General features: G+C 40.9%; 2 protein-coding genes across 3 annotated transcripts in view; one reads left to right on the top strand and one right to left on the bottom strand.

The window, feature by feature from the left end:
* Positions 1 to 12,532, bottom strand: part of nptnb (neuroplastin b) — a 28,868-nt gene extending 16,336 nt beyond the window's left edge. The window contains exons 1-2 of one of the 2 annotated variants that reach the window (XM_023274927.3): positions 11,907 to 12,532; positions 192 to 539 (exon numbers count right to left, since the gene is read on the bottom strand). In XM_023274927.3, the coding sequence (XP_023130695.1) occupies positions 192 to 539; positions 11,907 to 11,985 (427 nt within the window). In that variant the 5' untranslated portion in view covers positions 11,986 to 12,532. The remainder of the gene's footprint in view (positions 1 to 191; positions 540 to 11,906) is intronic. The other variant, XM_023274930.3, reaches the window with a different exon arrangement.
* Positions 12,533 to 13,578: 1,046 nt separating this feature from the next.
* LOC118470634 (calcium homeostasis modulator protein 6) lies at positions 13,579 to 16,300 on the top strand. The gene is made up of 2 exons (XM_035950327.2): positions 13,579 to 14,246; positions 14,469 to 16,300. Exons 1-2 carry the CDS (start codon positions 13,782 to 13,784, stop codon positions 14,619 to 14,621), a joined length of 618 nt encoding a protein of 205 aa, XP_035806220.1. The 5' UTR covers positions 13,579 to 13,781; the 3' UTR covers positions 14,622 to 16,300.

Below are 16,300 nucleotides of genomic sequence, written 5' to 3'. Positions count from 1 at the left end.
TTAAATAGCAACAAAAAAAATGAATATGAATAAATAACTTGGTTGGTGTTTGTTTTACTTTTTTTTTTTTTTTTTTTTGCCTGGCCAGTGACTGTTGTGGTAAGGGTGGGCTCTTGAGAGGTTGGAGTGGTTGGGAGAGGGGATTTGTAGTTCGTTCACCATCTAGGTACTACAGGACATAGACCACTCACTCTGTAGCACCGAAATGGTGGCCTGGGCGCGGATCCATGTGATGGCGGGGTTTTGTCGGCGGTCATTGCGCCTGGGGTCGTTGCTCGCCCGACACTCATAGGTCCCAGAGTCCTCCAGTGTGAGGCGCGTGATGCCGAGCACACTGACCCCATTGGCGCCGTAGGCCGTGTTGATGGATACCCGACGCTTGCGGGCTCCGTCCCACAGCTGCTTGAAGGAGTCGGCTCGGTTGACCTCGGCATACCACCACTGGATCTCTGGAGTGGGGTTGCCGACCACCTCGCAGTACAGCTCAAAGGTGTCCCCCGTGAGCTTAGTCTCAGACAGAGGCGACTTCACAAACCCAGCTGGAGAAGAAAAGTGTATCAGGATGGCAGGGAAGGAAAGGGTAGAAGAGGGTTAGAAGAGCAGTAGGAAGGCATGGAAAGGTCAGTGGATAGAAAAAATTAAAGAGGATCAGCGTACAAACAAACAAAATAGAGGATGATTAAAGGCAAACCAAAAAGAAGCAAGCCCCAAATCACTGATAGGTGGAAAAGGAAAAGGTTAATGACTGTCTAAATCCAGTCCGTTCAACGTCAGGGTTCCCTGGCCCACTGAAGGCCAACTGTCAGACAAAGTCATAGTCAACCATTCCGAAATCCATGCCAGCAAGTAGTGCTGGTACCATGTGTCTTTTCCTTTTCTTTTTCTCTCTTTCTCTCTGTCATGTAACCTTATAAAGATGAGTGCAATAAGATTGTTCAAATGTTCCTTTCATGTGCTTGAGCAAACAGAGAAAACATTATTTACAGTACATTAAATGCAGTACATGGGCAAAAGTAAAGACATTATACAGTATAACGGCGAGCTTAATCAGACACAAGCGGTTTCTAAACAGTTGGTTTAGTTGAGTAGATGAATAACTGCCCAACCCTTTTTTATATACTTACTGTGTTGCAACACTGACATGAAACCTTCTTGTGCCATACATTTGTAATAGGAACGCTGCAAGAAATCACTGCAAAATAGTGGACTCAAAGGTACAGTAGGCATCATCAGTTGTATCATGTTATTGCCTCCTAAGATATTAGTAAGTTTGTTAGTTCAATAAAATCAATAAAATCTTGAAAGTTGGATAACAGGCATTTTTTTTTTCCGCACCAATTTGACTCCCAATATTGTGTATAAACTTGTATGGATTTTCCATTTTGTTTTATTTTCTGTCATACCAGTTTCATATTATCATGAATCAATTTTTCTGTATTCACTTATCCTGTTCATGGTCACGGGTTGCTGGAGTCTATCCCAGCGCACGTTGGGTGAGAGGTGAGGTACAGCCTGGACATGGTGCCAGTCTGTCACAGGGCTAACACATACAGACAGACAAGCACATTCACACCCACTTTCACACCTACGGGCAATTTAGAGTCACCGATTCACATAACATGCTTGTCATTGGACTGTGGGAAGAAACTGGATATGCTGAAGGAAACCCCTACAGACACAGATTTGTGCCCGGGGTGTTTTGCCCCACTGTTTTCTTACAATCCTATAATCTGTAGCAAGATTCTTATAGGTGTTAAATAACCCTAAAAAAGCTCTTTATTTTTAAAAACACTCTCAATGAAAAATGCTCACATCAGTTTTGACAGTCTGCATTTTATGTTATGATTATAGAAATATCTGACCTGGACAAAGATTGATCATTTTAAATTAAAAATATTAAATACAAAGATAGAATAACTATGCAAAGTCCACAGATTTATGCAAAGTCCTGTGGTATTGTGTTGTCCCAAAACTTGAAATGTCTATTAAAAGCAATTCTCAGAAATTGTCACAAATAAATGCAACTGTATGTATGGACCATAATCTCTTTATCCATATCAGCTCTTGCTGGTAACACCAGAAATTAGGTCAGCTAGCTTACATTTCGGATAAGCTGGACTTTAAGAGCAGTTTCAATATTCCCATATGGTCACAGTGGTATAGGAGAGTTCAAGTTCAATCAGCTTCTCCATAAACACTGAATGTGCATGTTTGATTTGTGATATTAAATTAAATCAACTCTATTAAAGTAATGTGAAACTTGAGTAGGCTTGCATATTCCCATTATAATGCAGCACTGGTCTGTAGTCTCCCTATTGCTTCTCACACTGGTGGACTGTCTTACTGCCTTACTCCTTTAATGTGAAATAAAAATTTGATTCTGTAATACTCTAAAATTTGTAATAAAATCTATAATCAATCCATGGTCACTATAAGCATTATTACCACAACTGTGATTGCAGCATTGCTGCGGCTGTTGCTGATTCATGACCCTGTTTCACATCAGTAGTTAGCCCAGCAATACAACGCCAGCCTTAATGACCCTCATCTAATGACAAATCACCTGGACCATAGACACTGTTCTCTGCTGGCTCTACAGCCTGTCAGCTGTGAACCACATGTGTCTAGATAAATCAGGGGAAATACACTGCCTTAACTCTGCCCTGGATTGTTGTAGAGGAAAAAGGAACAAAGAGCCTATGGTCCCTTGAGTGTTAGACTGTGTGCTGTGCCTGAATACAACAGCTTTCAGGCCCTCCTAGATGTGTCTGCCCTGCTCAAAGAAATGTATCATAAGCACATGAACAGATGAGCTTGCAGAAGCCTGAGGAGAGAGTACAAAGCCAGTATACAGCTCACCCCCACAATGCAGCCAGTTGCATCTCATTCATATGATTTTTATTCAAAGTTTAGCTTCTACTTGTTATGTTGTAAAGTCCTTTTCTATACTGCTATAGTGCACAGTGTCAAACAGGCCATCAAAGTACGGGGAGAATTTCCATCAGTCTAATAACAAATGGATTAGTGGCATGATGACCAGTTATCAAGTCTACAGCCTAACACCGGTTTGTGACTCACAGCCATGTGAAAACAAATTAGAAGATAAATTGTGAAGAGAATTTACCCCCACCCCTGAAAAAAATACAGAAAAAAAAATGCATCTTCCCGCTAGGAGACGTGTCTGAGGCTATTAGGTGCTTCCAACTTGTGCTCCTATGTGTGATGCCTAGAGATATGCCGAGTAATTAGCATTTGTTTCTTTTTTCTTCAAACATCTGGGCCCATCACGCTTACCACATAATCCCAGAGGGTGAATCCAAGCCTGTCCGCCTACACAGTTAAAGCAATATTTCAGTGTGACAGAACATTTACTATGGCACTCTTTACTATGATTACAACACGAAATCAGTGTGGCACACATCACATAGTGTTATCCATGGACAAGAGCTCATAATCACAGCATTGTAGCTACTTAAAAAAAAAAAAAAAAGGTAATGAATGTCCTCCAAGGTGATTGCAAATTAAATCAGAAAAAAGGGACAGATGACTTCATTTAAATTCAGGCTCAGAGACACTCTGTGGAGAAAATACTCACTGAACAAACTAGACAACACCAGACCAATGAGCACACCAATTTTCATGTTGTTTAAACAAGGAGCTTACACTGGCAGTGAAAACAAAACCCAAAGCAGCCAGCCGCTACTCATTCATTTCAAAGTCGTGCTGGGAGACAAGAAGTGACAGAGGATGGTGCTATGGATAGTGGACAGATCTCAGCAGCTTGGCAAAGGAATAGAAATAGACTTCTTCTGTTTTAAGAGGAGGATGTGGTCGACTGATGTGGCGTTTTAAGTTCCAATCATTTTTTTCCAAACTAATGCAAAAAGGCAGAATATTCTGGGCATTTTTGCAAAGCTGATTACACTTTCATTGTATGATGATGTTTGCATGTTTGTGGAGTAGGCGGAGAGAGCCTGAGGTGCCTTATTGAAGTTTATATTTCTGCCTGACCAAAAGTCGGAGCACATCATTGTATATGCATGTGCATTCAATTTACAACATCAATGAGGAAAGCACGATTTTTAAAAACTTTTACTTGGCAAATTACTCTCATAACAGATGCTGATTAATATTATGCCACTGACGAATAACTGATTAATTGCACTGCAAAGCGTATGAGTAAGATTAATCAAAATTCATTTTATGCATTTTTCAACTATTTTACATTTCTACTGCCTGAGGTTTGCATGCTGTACTCCAGTGTTAGGGACTTGTGTAATTTTTCAAAATGCAGTTTGACAGCAAGACTGGCTGCAAGAGAACTGGTAAACTTTGTTTCTTATTGCAGTACGGTTCATGTACATTTACCTTTGTAAAAAGAAAAAAATAGGACAAAGGGTGCCATCTGTCACAGGTGAACAAAAGAAATGATAAAACACTAAAGGAAATCAACCCTGAAGTAGACTTTTCTATAGCAGTAAATCCAGAATGCTGGTGGTAATGGTGCTCATTAACTGCTGGAGGCGTGAAGAATAAAGACTGCTTATATGTCAGTCACTTGAAAGCACTGCAGAGCCTGCAGAAATGTAGATTGGTCCTCTGTCCACTGTTTATTCCTCTTTTGAGTATCACGTAATTGCTGTCTGTAGGTTTTAAATGTCTCTCAAAACTGAAATGTTATCTCTATCAAGGTTATACTTGCAATATATGCAGTGCATTATCATTTGCTTAGTTACTAGAGGTGGTTTATTGCTAATAGTAGCAGAGCTAACACATGCAGGATTTCCGTTTCACTCACCCCTTCCCAATGACTCATCTGGCTGTTGTGTATTGTAAAATTACTTGTCATATAATTTTAGCACATTTGCAAGACTAACGTAATGTTTAAATTGATACAAATGACTACGAACTAAAATATTAACCAAGCAGAAGTGCTGTGGAAGAGTTTTCTTGCAGGTCAGTGTCAAAGTAAACTGGGTTGGTGAGGGGCTGGGTGTTACATCACTGAATGCAATACCCTTAAAAATATTATAGTGTAGTTGAAACAAATGAGAGCTTCAATGCAAAAATAGATATGCGTCTCTCTTGATTTTGATTCCCAGTGAAGATAACATGCAGGCAGGTAGCTGCTCTGACGGATTATATGCAGTCTAACCAGGGAACATTTATTGTGAGTGAATAATTTAGCAAATTATTTTAACATTAAGTATAATGAGGTCCCTCGCAGCACCATGTCCAACTTGCTTTAGCTCCCCTTACTTCCATATGACACGTGCACCACAGTATCGCAAAATAACCTGTAGCTTTCTGCGACGTGCTCTGTCTAAAGCTGTACAAAAGTCGCAGGCATTGCAGCCTACATACTCCCCTCATGGAAGCAGAGAAGAGAGCTCCCCTGAGGACTGACAACAAGCCACACAACACCATCATGCAGCCTGAGAGTGAGTCAGCTGCCTGCCTACAACCTGGGTCCCCATCCACAGTCCCACAACACAGACAGAGAAATCACAGGGTAGGAAACCCCCGAGGGCAAATGAACTGGTTATGCGCTAAGCAGTGTGTGTGTGCTGTGGACGCGGGTGCATCTTTGCTGTACCTGCGTGGTGCTGTGACTAACAGACAGGTGACAGATTAAACGGAAAAAATCTTCTTGCAGTGAAGGGATCCAGTGTCTCTTTTACCCTGTGAGGGGCATCTTGCTGGCATAGTTTGGGTCCACTTGTCCTTTTAGAGAGAAGACTCACTGCAGATCAATACAAAGTTGTTGTGAGTAATCACCTTTAGCCCACAATGAAACATCTCTGTCCTGGTGGGAATAGTGTCTTCCAGGTTACTAACACCCCCATCCATATGGCACGAGGGGTCACTGAAAGGTCGGATGAGCATTAAAGTTATGTGAAGTATATGCTCTGACCTTCACAGTGTGTTAGGCAGCGTTTTCTAATGAGGGAATATGTTTTCAAAGAAAGGTGCTCATCCCTCAAGCAGAGCTGTTATGACTTTTATAATGCTAAGACACTCTATGTTGGGTTTTCTTTTAATTTGTCACCTGTCTGTTTTTGTGCCTGTACATGTTACTTACAATAGCTGGATGTAGCCATTGTTTGTATTTAACTATCTTTATCCCACTCTTGCTAACTATCGCGGTAGTGGGCAAAAAATTTCTACTAGAGTCTGAGTTTTGTTGTTTTGATTTATTCTAATAAATATGCAATGATTTGTTTTCATTCTTTTAACGGTAAAACTTAAATGACCACCAATAATCACAAAGGTGGGTCCAGTTGTTTTAGACAGTTCAGAGCTCCTTTTGTTGAAGTTGGGCAGGGCCTTCCTGGGTGTGTGTCAAACACAACAACCTCCAGATACCTAAAATGGTCATACAGGTATAACATGTTTCACCTGAACAGGTGTCACAAAGCAAATAGATGAGTCAGGGAGGTAACAGTCAAGTACAAAGTGCACACACCCACAGAGTTCTCACAGACGGTCAAATTAGGCTCCTGTGTGAGTGTGGGTGAAAAAAAATGATTCATATAGGAATAATGATTATTACCTTCTACTACTCTCAAATTAAAAAATCCAAAATGTCTTTGTAATCACATTAATAATTAAATTATGAGGGAACTCAGTCGAAAGAGCAAAGTTCAGCACACAGTGTAGAACATGCACAAACTGGAGCTACATCCAAAAAGGGGAAGTTTGGGCACATTTGGATTTAATGAGATAATAATTAGCTCTGTAACACTAAAGTGAAACATCCTGTTCGTGCCCCTTCACCTGTAGATGTTAGCAGAACCCGGAATACCAGTTGACCAACACACACTGCAGCACTTTAGAAAACTTTAACTGAATCTGGTGAGGCAAAGAAAAAACCCAGTATGTTGTCTGCTTCATTTTAAAAGCCCTGTGCCCATACATCATTTTAAATAACGCACTGCAGCACAAAGAGTGCTCTCCACTGCTGGAGATATAATCTGTTACGTAACATGCAGACATATGGACCTCGTTATCTTTTTTGGCATGTCAAAATGAAAGCACAGTTAAAGTGTGAAGGGTCATATTTGTGGTTATGCATGTTACAGCCCATTAACTTTGAATCGCCTGTATATTACTTTGCCATTAAACACGTCTTTTTTAATGTTTGTTAAAATTTTTGATTAATTTCCTACTTTCCAAACACTCAGTGGTTTCTATTCATTTCAGGGAACTCTGAAGATCATCAGATTACACTGAGTGGCATGTTTGACAAGACTGAAACTACACTGTTTTTGTAATACAGACAGGGACTGTTTAGATATTTAACTCTTTCCTGCATATACAAAACAGGTTTGCATGTTCGCTGTTGCGAATACATGACACTTACAAGCTTGTTGCAGGAAATCCAAACCTAGAACCCAAGTGATACATCACACTGAGTCTTGTAGATACTTCTATTAAAATTATTTCCGTTTGACAGCAGAAACATACACATAAAAGTGCATTATTAAATAAATATATGGTTCTCAATGTTTACCCAGTGTCACCCAAATTTGAAGTCTCTGTATTCGTACATGCTAAAACAAATGTAACACACTGTATGCATGGATAGTGTGTAACTGCTAAATGATCAGTACTAACTTCTGGAGCAATGCAAAGCACATGTCATAGTTTTCAGCATACGGGAAAAATTCTACTCAGTGAAGTCATGTAATGTAACATTTACAACTCCACTGAGATGTAATGCTGATTTGCTGCAATAATAGTTTAAAAAACTAAACAGCTTATGGGCTGACAAAGTTGACATAGTCATCAAGTATGCATATAAGAACTACTAACACACTTTGACAACATTTGTATGTGTGATAATGTATAGAAGGGAGCCTTAAATATACCAGTTCCTCACTGACTTCACCACAGCACTGTCAGCGACATGACAAAATAATACTGTCTGCAAAGCTGAGTTGTTTTTTTTTTTTAAACGAGGCGTTAGACTCACTATTTCCGTTTTACTGGTAATACTTGAGCCTGTCATTCTGATCACAGAGGAGAGGCAACAGTTTAATGAGATTTAAATCCCAATAACCCCTGTGCAGGGTAGAAATGCTCTAATCCCAGCCTCTAATCACAGCCAGCGAACACTTCATATTCAGTTTCAGGGGTCAAAACAAGGGAATTCAAATGATTGGAGGTAAAACCTGAGAGGTAAGGAGATAGATATATCATGGAACACTGATTCTCATCATCAAAATTATACCACAATTTCAAAAATGACAAGAACCACAGCTCCAAGAGAATTTCTTGCAGGGATGGCACCTGCTATCTCCTGCTGTACTTGTAGTTATTATTATTTGTTGTATAAGATAAATGATTCCAGGAAGCTGAACATCACCTGGCATGAGCCTGCGGGTAAGAAAGGCAACCTTCAGTCTGCTGTGTCACTAGTTAAAATACTCAGGCCCATGGGAAAAATTGGCAAGATATAAAAGAAAGTAACATCTTTGAGTATTCTGTCTGTGAGCCTGAGTCCTTGTGCAGCACACTTAACCTGAGTCGTTCCTGCAGAACAGCCAGTAGAACAGAGCTGAAGCTAAACTGGGGAACTTCCAGCTGTGACCGCGTGTTACTATGAGCGTGAAGCCGGTCGGTGCTGAAAAAAATCAGCGTGCACACTCAGCAAAAAACTCCAAGATAAATCACTCCCCAAAAAAACCCCTCATGGATCACCTGAAGTTGAACATTAAGATATAGTACGTCTGCAGTGACTTTTATACAGTGTGATGCTACTCCTAATCAGTGCAGGCCATATCAGATTTCACAGTACGCAAGCGTGACTCAGTGTAAGAGTTTGGCATGAGTCCTAAGGCATATTTTCCACACTCACAAATGAACCTTTGTCCAGAGCCAGCATGAAACACGATAATGGACAAGCTGCTGCATCATATAGGTCCATTGATTGAATGATGTGTGGCTGAAGAAATGCTTATCTTAAAATGCACCGTCGGCCTCTGTGGATGATAGTGCATAAAGGGCATAAAGAAGAACTAAAGGGTCGAATATTGACAAAAAAAATGTGTATTTTAATGGCAGAACATATCGCAGCGATGCATCTTTATGCTTCGATTGTGAAACCCATCTTTGCTGTTGCATTTGTCTTAAACAACTGCTCGCATCATTTCTGCAACCAGTGAAACGACAGAAAACATACATTTTTGAAGCTGTCAGTGATAATATCAGCTCATTATTTTAAAGGTTATCTTAGTATGACCTGCATGTTTTGATTCACACGGGCACTGATGACACAAAGACGAGCAGCGCTAGGCTACATGATTCGTAGAGGGATGTTACGTAAGACACAAAGACCCTTCCTCAGGTCAGTCCCAGCCACCTTCTAAATAGCCCGCCCTTTCTTTGTGAAAAGATCACATCATCTCTAGCTTAAATAGTTCACAGCCACCTAGTGAGTCTTTAGAGGGCTGCGCAGCTGTGCACAAGGAGGCCGTCCATTAAGAGTTAATGGATTCACTTTCACAAAAGGACCTTAAAGCCACAGTTCTCCGTGCTGTGTCTCGGTGGTAAAAATAGAAATGAGGCAGAATGGACGGATGCTATTTACAGTCCTCCAAATATCTGTCGCAGAAACCGGCCACCTATAGTAGACCTACTTTTCCCCTGAACATGAGGAAATAATGGCATGAATTCCCTCCGCTTCCCAGACAGAGTGATTACATCTGCTGCACTTATAATTATTATTGTCCCCGCGTCACTACGTGAACTCTGCAATATCACAGGAAAATTGGGGATTGCATAAGATGCCATGTGCCGATTACCCTTTAATCTGAAGTATGAGAGAGAAATGAAATGGTTTTTGCATGCAATGTGAGCAAATATCAGAATATTACCTTTAGCGCTGCACATTAACTGTAGCTTATTACTGCTCTTATCAAACCTGAAATGCACCTCTACATAAGAAAGAGGGAACGCAGACAGATTTTACGACTGGGTGGCACCAGTGTGCCTTTCACAGACCGCTGGATGAATCTATGTGTGTTTCTGTGGCGTGAACTGGGCCTCAGTGAGTGGGCTCTAACACCGGGCAAAGACCAGAGGAAGTGCTTGGAATGCCTTTGCTTGAGCTTTGTCAAACAATGGAGGGTTTATTAGGTATTTGATTTTCCAGATAGCAAGAGGAGAGTCTACCCCACTGCGTACGCACTTGAGGCACTTAAGAGAAATTAAACACAAAGACAGAAAGAAAAGAATTCAAGTGATAATGTTTTGTTATATAACTGCTGTGATTTTTGAGTGTCTCCTCACGAGCTGAAGACGTAGGTTGCTCCAGTGTTTTCTTGTAAAATGATCTACATTCCAGTTGTGCTTTTTTTTCATTTCTACATATTTGGTTTTGTCAATATGATTTTAAAAAAATAGTACAAACTGTTACACTTGTTAAGTTGATTAGAGTAGAATAATACTTGCAAAATGAAATCCCAAAACAGCCTGACAGCGCTGGAGTGAGATTTCTTGCTACCTCCTCAGCCTATCATTAAAATACATGTCTTATTAGGTATGAAACAGTGGGTGTCCGATAATCGCCCACAGCAAAGACGAGGTGGACACTGAGCATTCAAATTATAAGTATGCAGAATAATTCTCTGCCTTATTTTTCTGTGAAAGGGGATTAGACCATGTCAGTGATACTGATTTTCCAACACGTGGGTCTTCACATGTGGGTATCACAGCTTCTTGAAAATGATCCATTGATTATATTATTAACAAAATCCTGAAATACTTCAACTCCAGTGCATATCAAAGTGTCACCTTCTACATAATCACGTCAGGGTCGCTCAAGGAATCTATTCAGGTTCTTTTAAAAACTGAAAACATAAAGATTAGGACGATTCCACTTTCATTTCATGAATGGCTGCTGATTTGGGCTCCCTGCTGGGTGATGTGATTCAACAGAATTTGAAGTCAGGATGTGCTGCATCAGTGGAAGACAGCCTGGAACACCCAACAGCATGTTGCTGACATTTACTTAAATCATGACAGTTTTATTATGATTAATGAACACTGAACTCTTAACATTCACAGACAAACATTGTTTAGGTGTCTGAGTGGTTGTCAGCCTAACATTTCATTCCTTTTCTTTGACTGTTTTGGAGGAACCATGTGGTGTTCTCACATGATCATCAGATGAGGGAACAACGCTGTTATCTCTGTTTATACTTAGTGTTGCAATGAATGCAGACTGATCAGTTGGGAAAGAAACGCCCATTTAAGATGGCTTCACACGAAACGTGGTAGATTATAAGGGGGGGGGGGGGCAGTTTTAGTGAAACAAGCTTCAGTTCTGGCACAGCCTGTTATTTACAGTATTTACAACACACAGCAGGTGAGTGTTAAGCCTGTGTTTGGTGTAGATAACATGTTACTCGATCAGCATCCAGAGCAGGTTAGTCTTGCTTGACACACTCTTGCTGCCCAACCCCCTATGGCTAAACAAACTATGCACTGGCAGCCTGAGGCAACCCATCCAGTTTATGTGGCCAGAGAAGGTAAAGTGGGTAAATCTATTCCCAGCAACACTCCTGGTTGTGTTTTAATCTGACAACATATTGGACTTGTCTGAAAGTGACTGTTAATGCCTCCTGCAGACACACCTACACTCCAGCAAGAAATAACCTTGCAAAAAAAAATGGCACAACACTGTCAGTTTCATCTCTGTTACACTGTGTGGTCACTGGTTCAGTTTGATATTTTTACTGGCTTACTCTGGCCTAGTTGTCGAGATGCGTAAAACTATAGTAGTAGCTGTCATTCTCCAAATCCTCTTTAGAAACATCCATCGGGCGTCCTCGCACAAGTCAAGTCACTTTCCCCTCCATGCGATGTTTACAATTATGCCACGATCACATCTGTGTTCTTACCGTTTTGAGCCGAGACGAAAGGCAGCATCAAGTTCCCCAAAAGGACCACCAGTGCCAGTGTCACTGCGTTAGGATGCATCGTCGGGGCTCGATCAGAGTACCAGGGTCTCGGTCGAATGTGGGAGGAGAGATCGTGTGGCTATTGATCACAAGATCTACAGAGATGGGCCCAGCATAGCACCGGGTTCTTTAAAAAAAATAGTCAGCCGATAGGGATTTAAAATAAAAAAAAATGTCTGTAGAAACGTCTCCCTGATTCAAAGACCTTTCGAGGACAGCGGTGGGTGAAAGGTCCGGGACGAGGCCAGCGCGGCTCAGGGATGCCGATGTGCGGCCATAGGCGGCGGAGAAGCCTCGTTGGATTGCGGAGGAGAGGTCTTCGGATGTCAGGGAGATTGTCCACAGTGTGGTTCTGAAGATTCAAAGATGCGCAGACAGATGCGCATTTGCGCTCTCGCGGTCACGGCTCGGTGATTAAAATGAAAGTACCGCACAAATGATTCCCGACGGGGGAGTGATGTAGCCGAAACATAAGTCTGTTATCAGCACCGGTCTATTTTTAATTCCGAAAGAGGAACAGATGCTGGTAGGACACCGACGGCAGCTACGACAAGCTGCGCGTTCCCATTGCGCGCATGACCGTGGATGCACACGCACACACGTATGTAACTGATGTTTGTGAACTCGGGCGGTCAAATGCGCCTTAACTGCCATTTTCTCCGCGTCCTGAAGCACAAACGCTTAATTTCCAATAAACCCATGAGGAGAGAGGTGCACATTGCATTAACACAATCTGCCATTTTAATCTGAATGCTGCTGCACGTTAAAATAATAAATACATCATTTCCTTTCTCTGTTGCTCCTGCAGTGTTAATGTTGCCTAAACATGGCCAAGTGGTTTATTTGCCACAAACAAATGTCCACGCACATTTACATTTAAAAGAAAAAAGTAACAAACTTGTAAAGGTTATGCACATCAACTAAAAGCAACCCAGCTGCAGTTTTCACTTCCCATATCTTTGCAGGCCTGTTTCGCAGAGCCTCCATTCTTTCTCCTGTCTGGTTTTAGTGTGAGGAGATTATGGTGATGCTCTTGAGCTCACTGAGGTCATTTATAAATTATGTCATCACATCGGTGGCCTGGGTGTTCGCAAGCTGTATGTACCACATCCCCTTGAAAGTTCAACATGGCCTCCTGTAATCCTTTTCTATCCTTAATCTACCCTGCTGCATGAGCGCCCTCATGTGGTCAGTTGAGGTAAGCTGGAAAGTGTCAGCATGCATCTTTCTGTCTTTTTTTGTGTTATTATTCCAGCAAATGAGCAAAAAAAAAAAAACTGATCACTTCACACTTTTAAAAACTTTGCAGGTAGTTTTCTTAAGTAAATTCTGTAACCTTTCTTTATCATTTTAATTCTAACATCTTCCTTTGCGTAGTTGTAATGCAAATTTGGGGTTGGAACTTGATTCCTCAATGTAAAGCCTTTACTTTGATGTATAGCTACACCTCCATGCATGTTTTTTGCAGGACTGTTCCAAAATGGCCAGTGTGTGCTCATCCACAGAACAACACAGAACAAACTTCCCTCCACTTTACAGCCCTCCCTCCAGTTTGTCCATGGGACACCACATTTAAAATGTAACCCCACCTGAAACCTTGCACAGACCAATCAGCTAGAGAAATGTCAGAGCAGACAGCACACCCTCCTTTGTTCAAAACCAATCAGAGTGGAAGTGTGGCATTTTGCCCGAGGGGAAAACTTACCCCTGGATGCGTTAATTACGCATCACTTAGCTGTTGCCAATGTGTTCACAACGGTGGACCCTCTTTTGGGCTTTTTACAACGATTGTCTTCATTTTTCGGTCAATCTAGTATGGAAAGTAGACAACAATGGCTTACCAGGCTGAAAAATGAACTTAGCAACAGTCCTCTGGTATCAAATGTGGCTTTTGGCTTTATCCTCATGGGACTAGAGAAGCTGGTGGAGCTGGAGTTTGAGTGTCCTTGCAACCCTACATGGAACGGAGTGTTTTCATCAGCATTCTTCATCATTCCTGCCGTCATGGCCTTCACCTTGATGCTGATCATTCAAGGATGCAGATGTGATTCGTGGTGCAGGAAAACTGTTTCCCTCTCCAGTTTTGTTCCTGCTATCGTGTGGCTGATTTTGTTGTTCCTCGATGGCCAATACTTTGCTTGTGCGATGACAGACTGGGAGGGTAGATTTGTACTAGTTGACAAGGCAGCTCCGCAGAAGTGGTGTGAGCCAATTAGCGAGGGAGATGTCACACCACAAGAACTAATGCTCCGCTCACAGCAGCTGTTTGTTTTTTCTCAGGTGAGTTGAATATTTTCTACTTTGCGGAAGAGTGTGTAGGATGAGTGGAGTGCAAACACCTCCCCCTCAGAGTATGCGCTGTATAGAACGTACCCATTGACATTACACTTTGGAAACTGCTATTTATATACCTCTGCTGCGGATATTGAGATTGGTGAAGAATATGCCTTTCATGTGGATTTTTACTTAACAAAGTGTTGCTTTTACTCTTCTGCACCCCAGGTTATAGGCATAATCCTCCTCATTTTCATCTGTGTGGGTCTCGTAGTGTATGTAATCAGAGAAAGCTGCCAACAAGAGGTGGAGATGCAGGATGCAGATGTAGCCGAGCTCACTGTGCTCAGGATGAGTTCTCTACGGACCAGGACATCATGAGAGGACTTAGACCGCCCACCACACCTGCCCTGCTGGCACGGACACTTTGTAAATACCACAAACAGACTTTACAATCAGTTTTTGCAACTTTTGTGCCGTTTGAAAGTATTTTCATCTGTAGAAACTGGATATTCAGTGTGCCTTGAATGGTCATTGATGCTGCCAAATGAAGTTGCCATGAATATGGTTGTTATTGTAAACAGCTGTTGTTTTCACTGTATTATTGTTCAATTTGTAACTAGCGGTGTGCCTGCGTTCATCCGATACTTCAATGAAGTGACTTACTAGTTTTTACCAACCTTTGAAGAAGTTGTTTGACATTTTGGGGAATAGGTGTATTTGTGTTTTGTTTTTTTTACCCAAAAAGTAAGAGGACAAGATCAGACCACTCTCATGTCTGTCCAGTGCAAGCTATAGACAGTAATGGATTAGTTTGACGTAAAGACTGGAGGTTGGAAACAGTTATTTCTGTCCAGAGTTTTAAAAAAATCTGTTTACCATGACACCTAAAGATCGCAAATTCATCTGTTTTATCATGCTGTTTCTTCACTTGGAGCAGTAGCCAGGCAACCAGTGCAGCCTCCAGGAAGATACTGTAAGAAATAGCTTGGCGCACAACTCACCATGAAACTGTGAATTATATGCTTCCCACTATTTATCTTTCCACAGCTAAGATAACTAGTTGCTGATGCCAGCTGCATATTTACTGTACAGACACAAGGATGGTATTTCCCCATCTAGCTTTTAGCAAGAAAGATAATAAGCTAATTTCAAAAGTTCCAATTGTTTCTTTAAAGCAATATTTCACTTTGTCGTGTTTTCTGAAGTTCTAGTGGACACAAATTGTCAGCTTGCAGCTCAGAGGGTGCTGCACTTTGTCAGCTTTTTATACCTTAAAAATATTTCATTTTTTATCTAAGTTTTTGTTCCTATTGAATTAGATATTTTGTCACAAGTGGAATCCATCAGGCAGCTTATATTGATCTGATTAATATTAGTTGACTTGTACTATTGTTTGATGTGTGCATGCCAAAAATGAAAATGTTCTAATGAAGTGAAAATTCACTTTTGTTTTCCCTCATGGGTAGCAAATGTCTCCAGACTTGGTAGTATCCGACCCCCATCATGTATAATCTTAGCAAACAGTGATAATGCAGACTGGATTGAAATTCCTCATATTTACTTTTTTTTGTTAGTTTTTTTTCTTGTTTTGTTTTTTGACAGATAGAGATGTAAAATGATGTGCTGATGATTTGTATCATGGCTGCAACCAGCCCAAAGTAGGATGTAGACACAAATTCTATAACAATACTTGCAGTACATTTTTTTTATTGTTTTGTAATAAAAGAATTTATTTATTTAAGTAAAACCCTCAGTGATTTTGTACAGTTGTGTTTTACGATCCCATTAGTTTCCACAGACATCATAAATGTTTATGTCTTGGGGATTCGAGTATGTTTTAAAGTGTGTTCCACTCAGTTTTGAAACTAGCATATCTCCCGTAAAGTTTACTCATTAATACAGTGGTAGCAAAAAGTAGAACAATCTAAATTACAAGCAATACTGCTTCGACATTCCCCAAAAAGTATTTCAACAATAGGATCAACAATTTTTAGTGGGCTTAAAATAAATGCCATGCAATACTTCAACAGAGCAGACACACAGGCCAACTTGCTTTA

Source organism: Amphiprion ocellaris, chromosome 1 (assembly GCF_022539595.1).
Source record: "Amphiprion ocellaris isolate individual 3 ecotype Okinawa chromosome 1, ASM2253959v1, whole genome shotgun sequence".
NCBI lineage: Eukaryota > Metazoa > Chordata > Actinopteri > Pomacentridae > Amphiprion > Amphiprion ocellaris.
This window is presented reverse-complemented; position numbering and strand designations above follow the sequence as displayed.

What these genes read in the sequence shown, in the direction of transcription:
- LOC118470634 (XM_035950327.2), top strand. Translation starts at nt 13,782, where the DNA reads ATGGAAAGTAGACAACAATGGCTTACCAGGCTGAAAAATGAACTTAGC. An exon ending in AGCTGTTTGTTTTTTCTCAG is followed by an intron (nt 14,247 to 14,468) that starts GTGAGTTGAATA and finishes TCTGCACCCCAG; the next exon opens with GTTATAGGCATAATCCTCCT.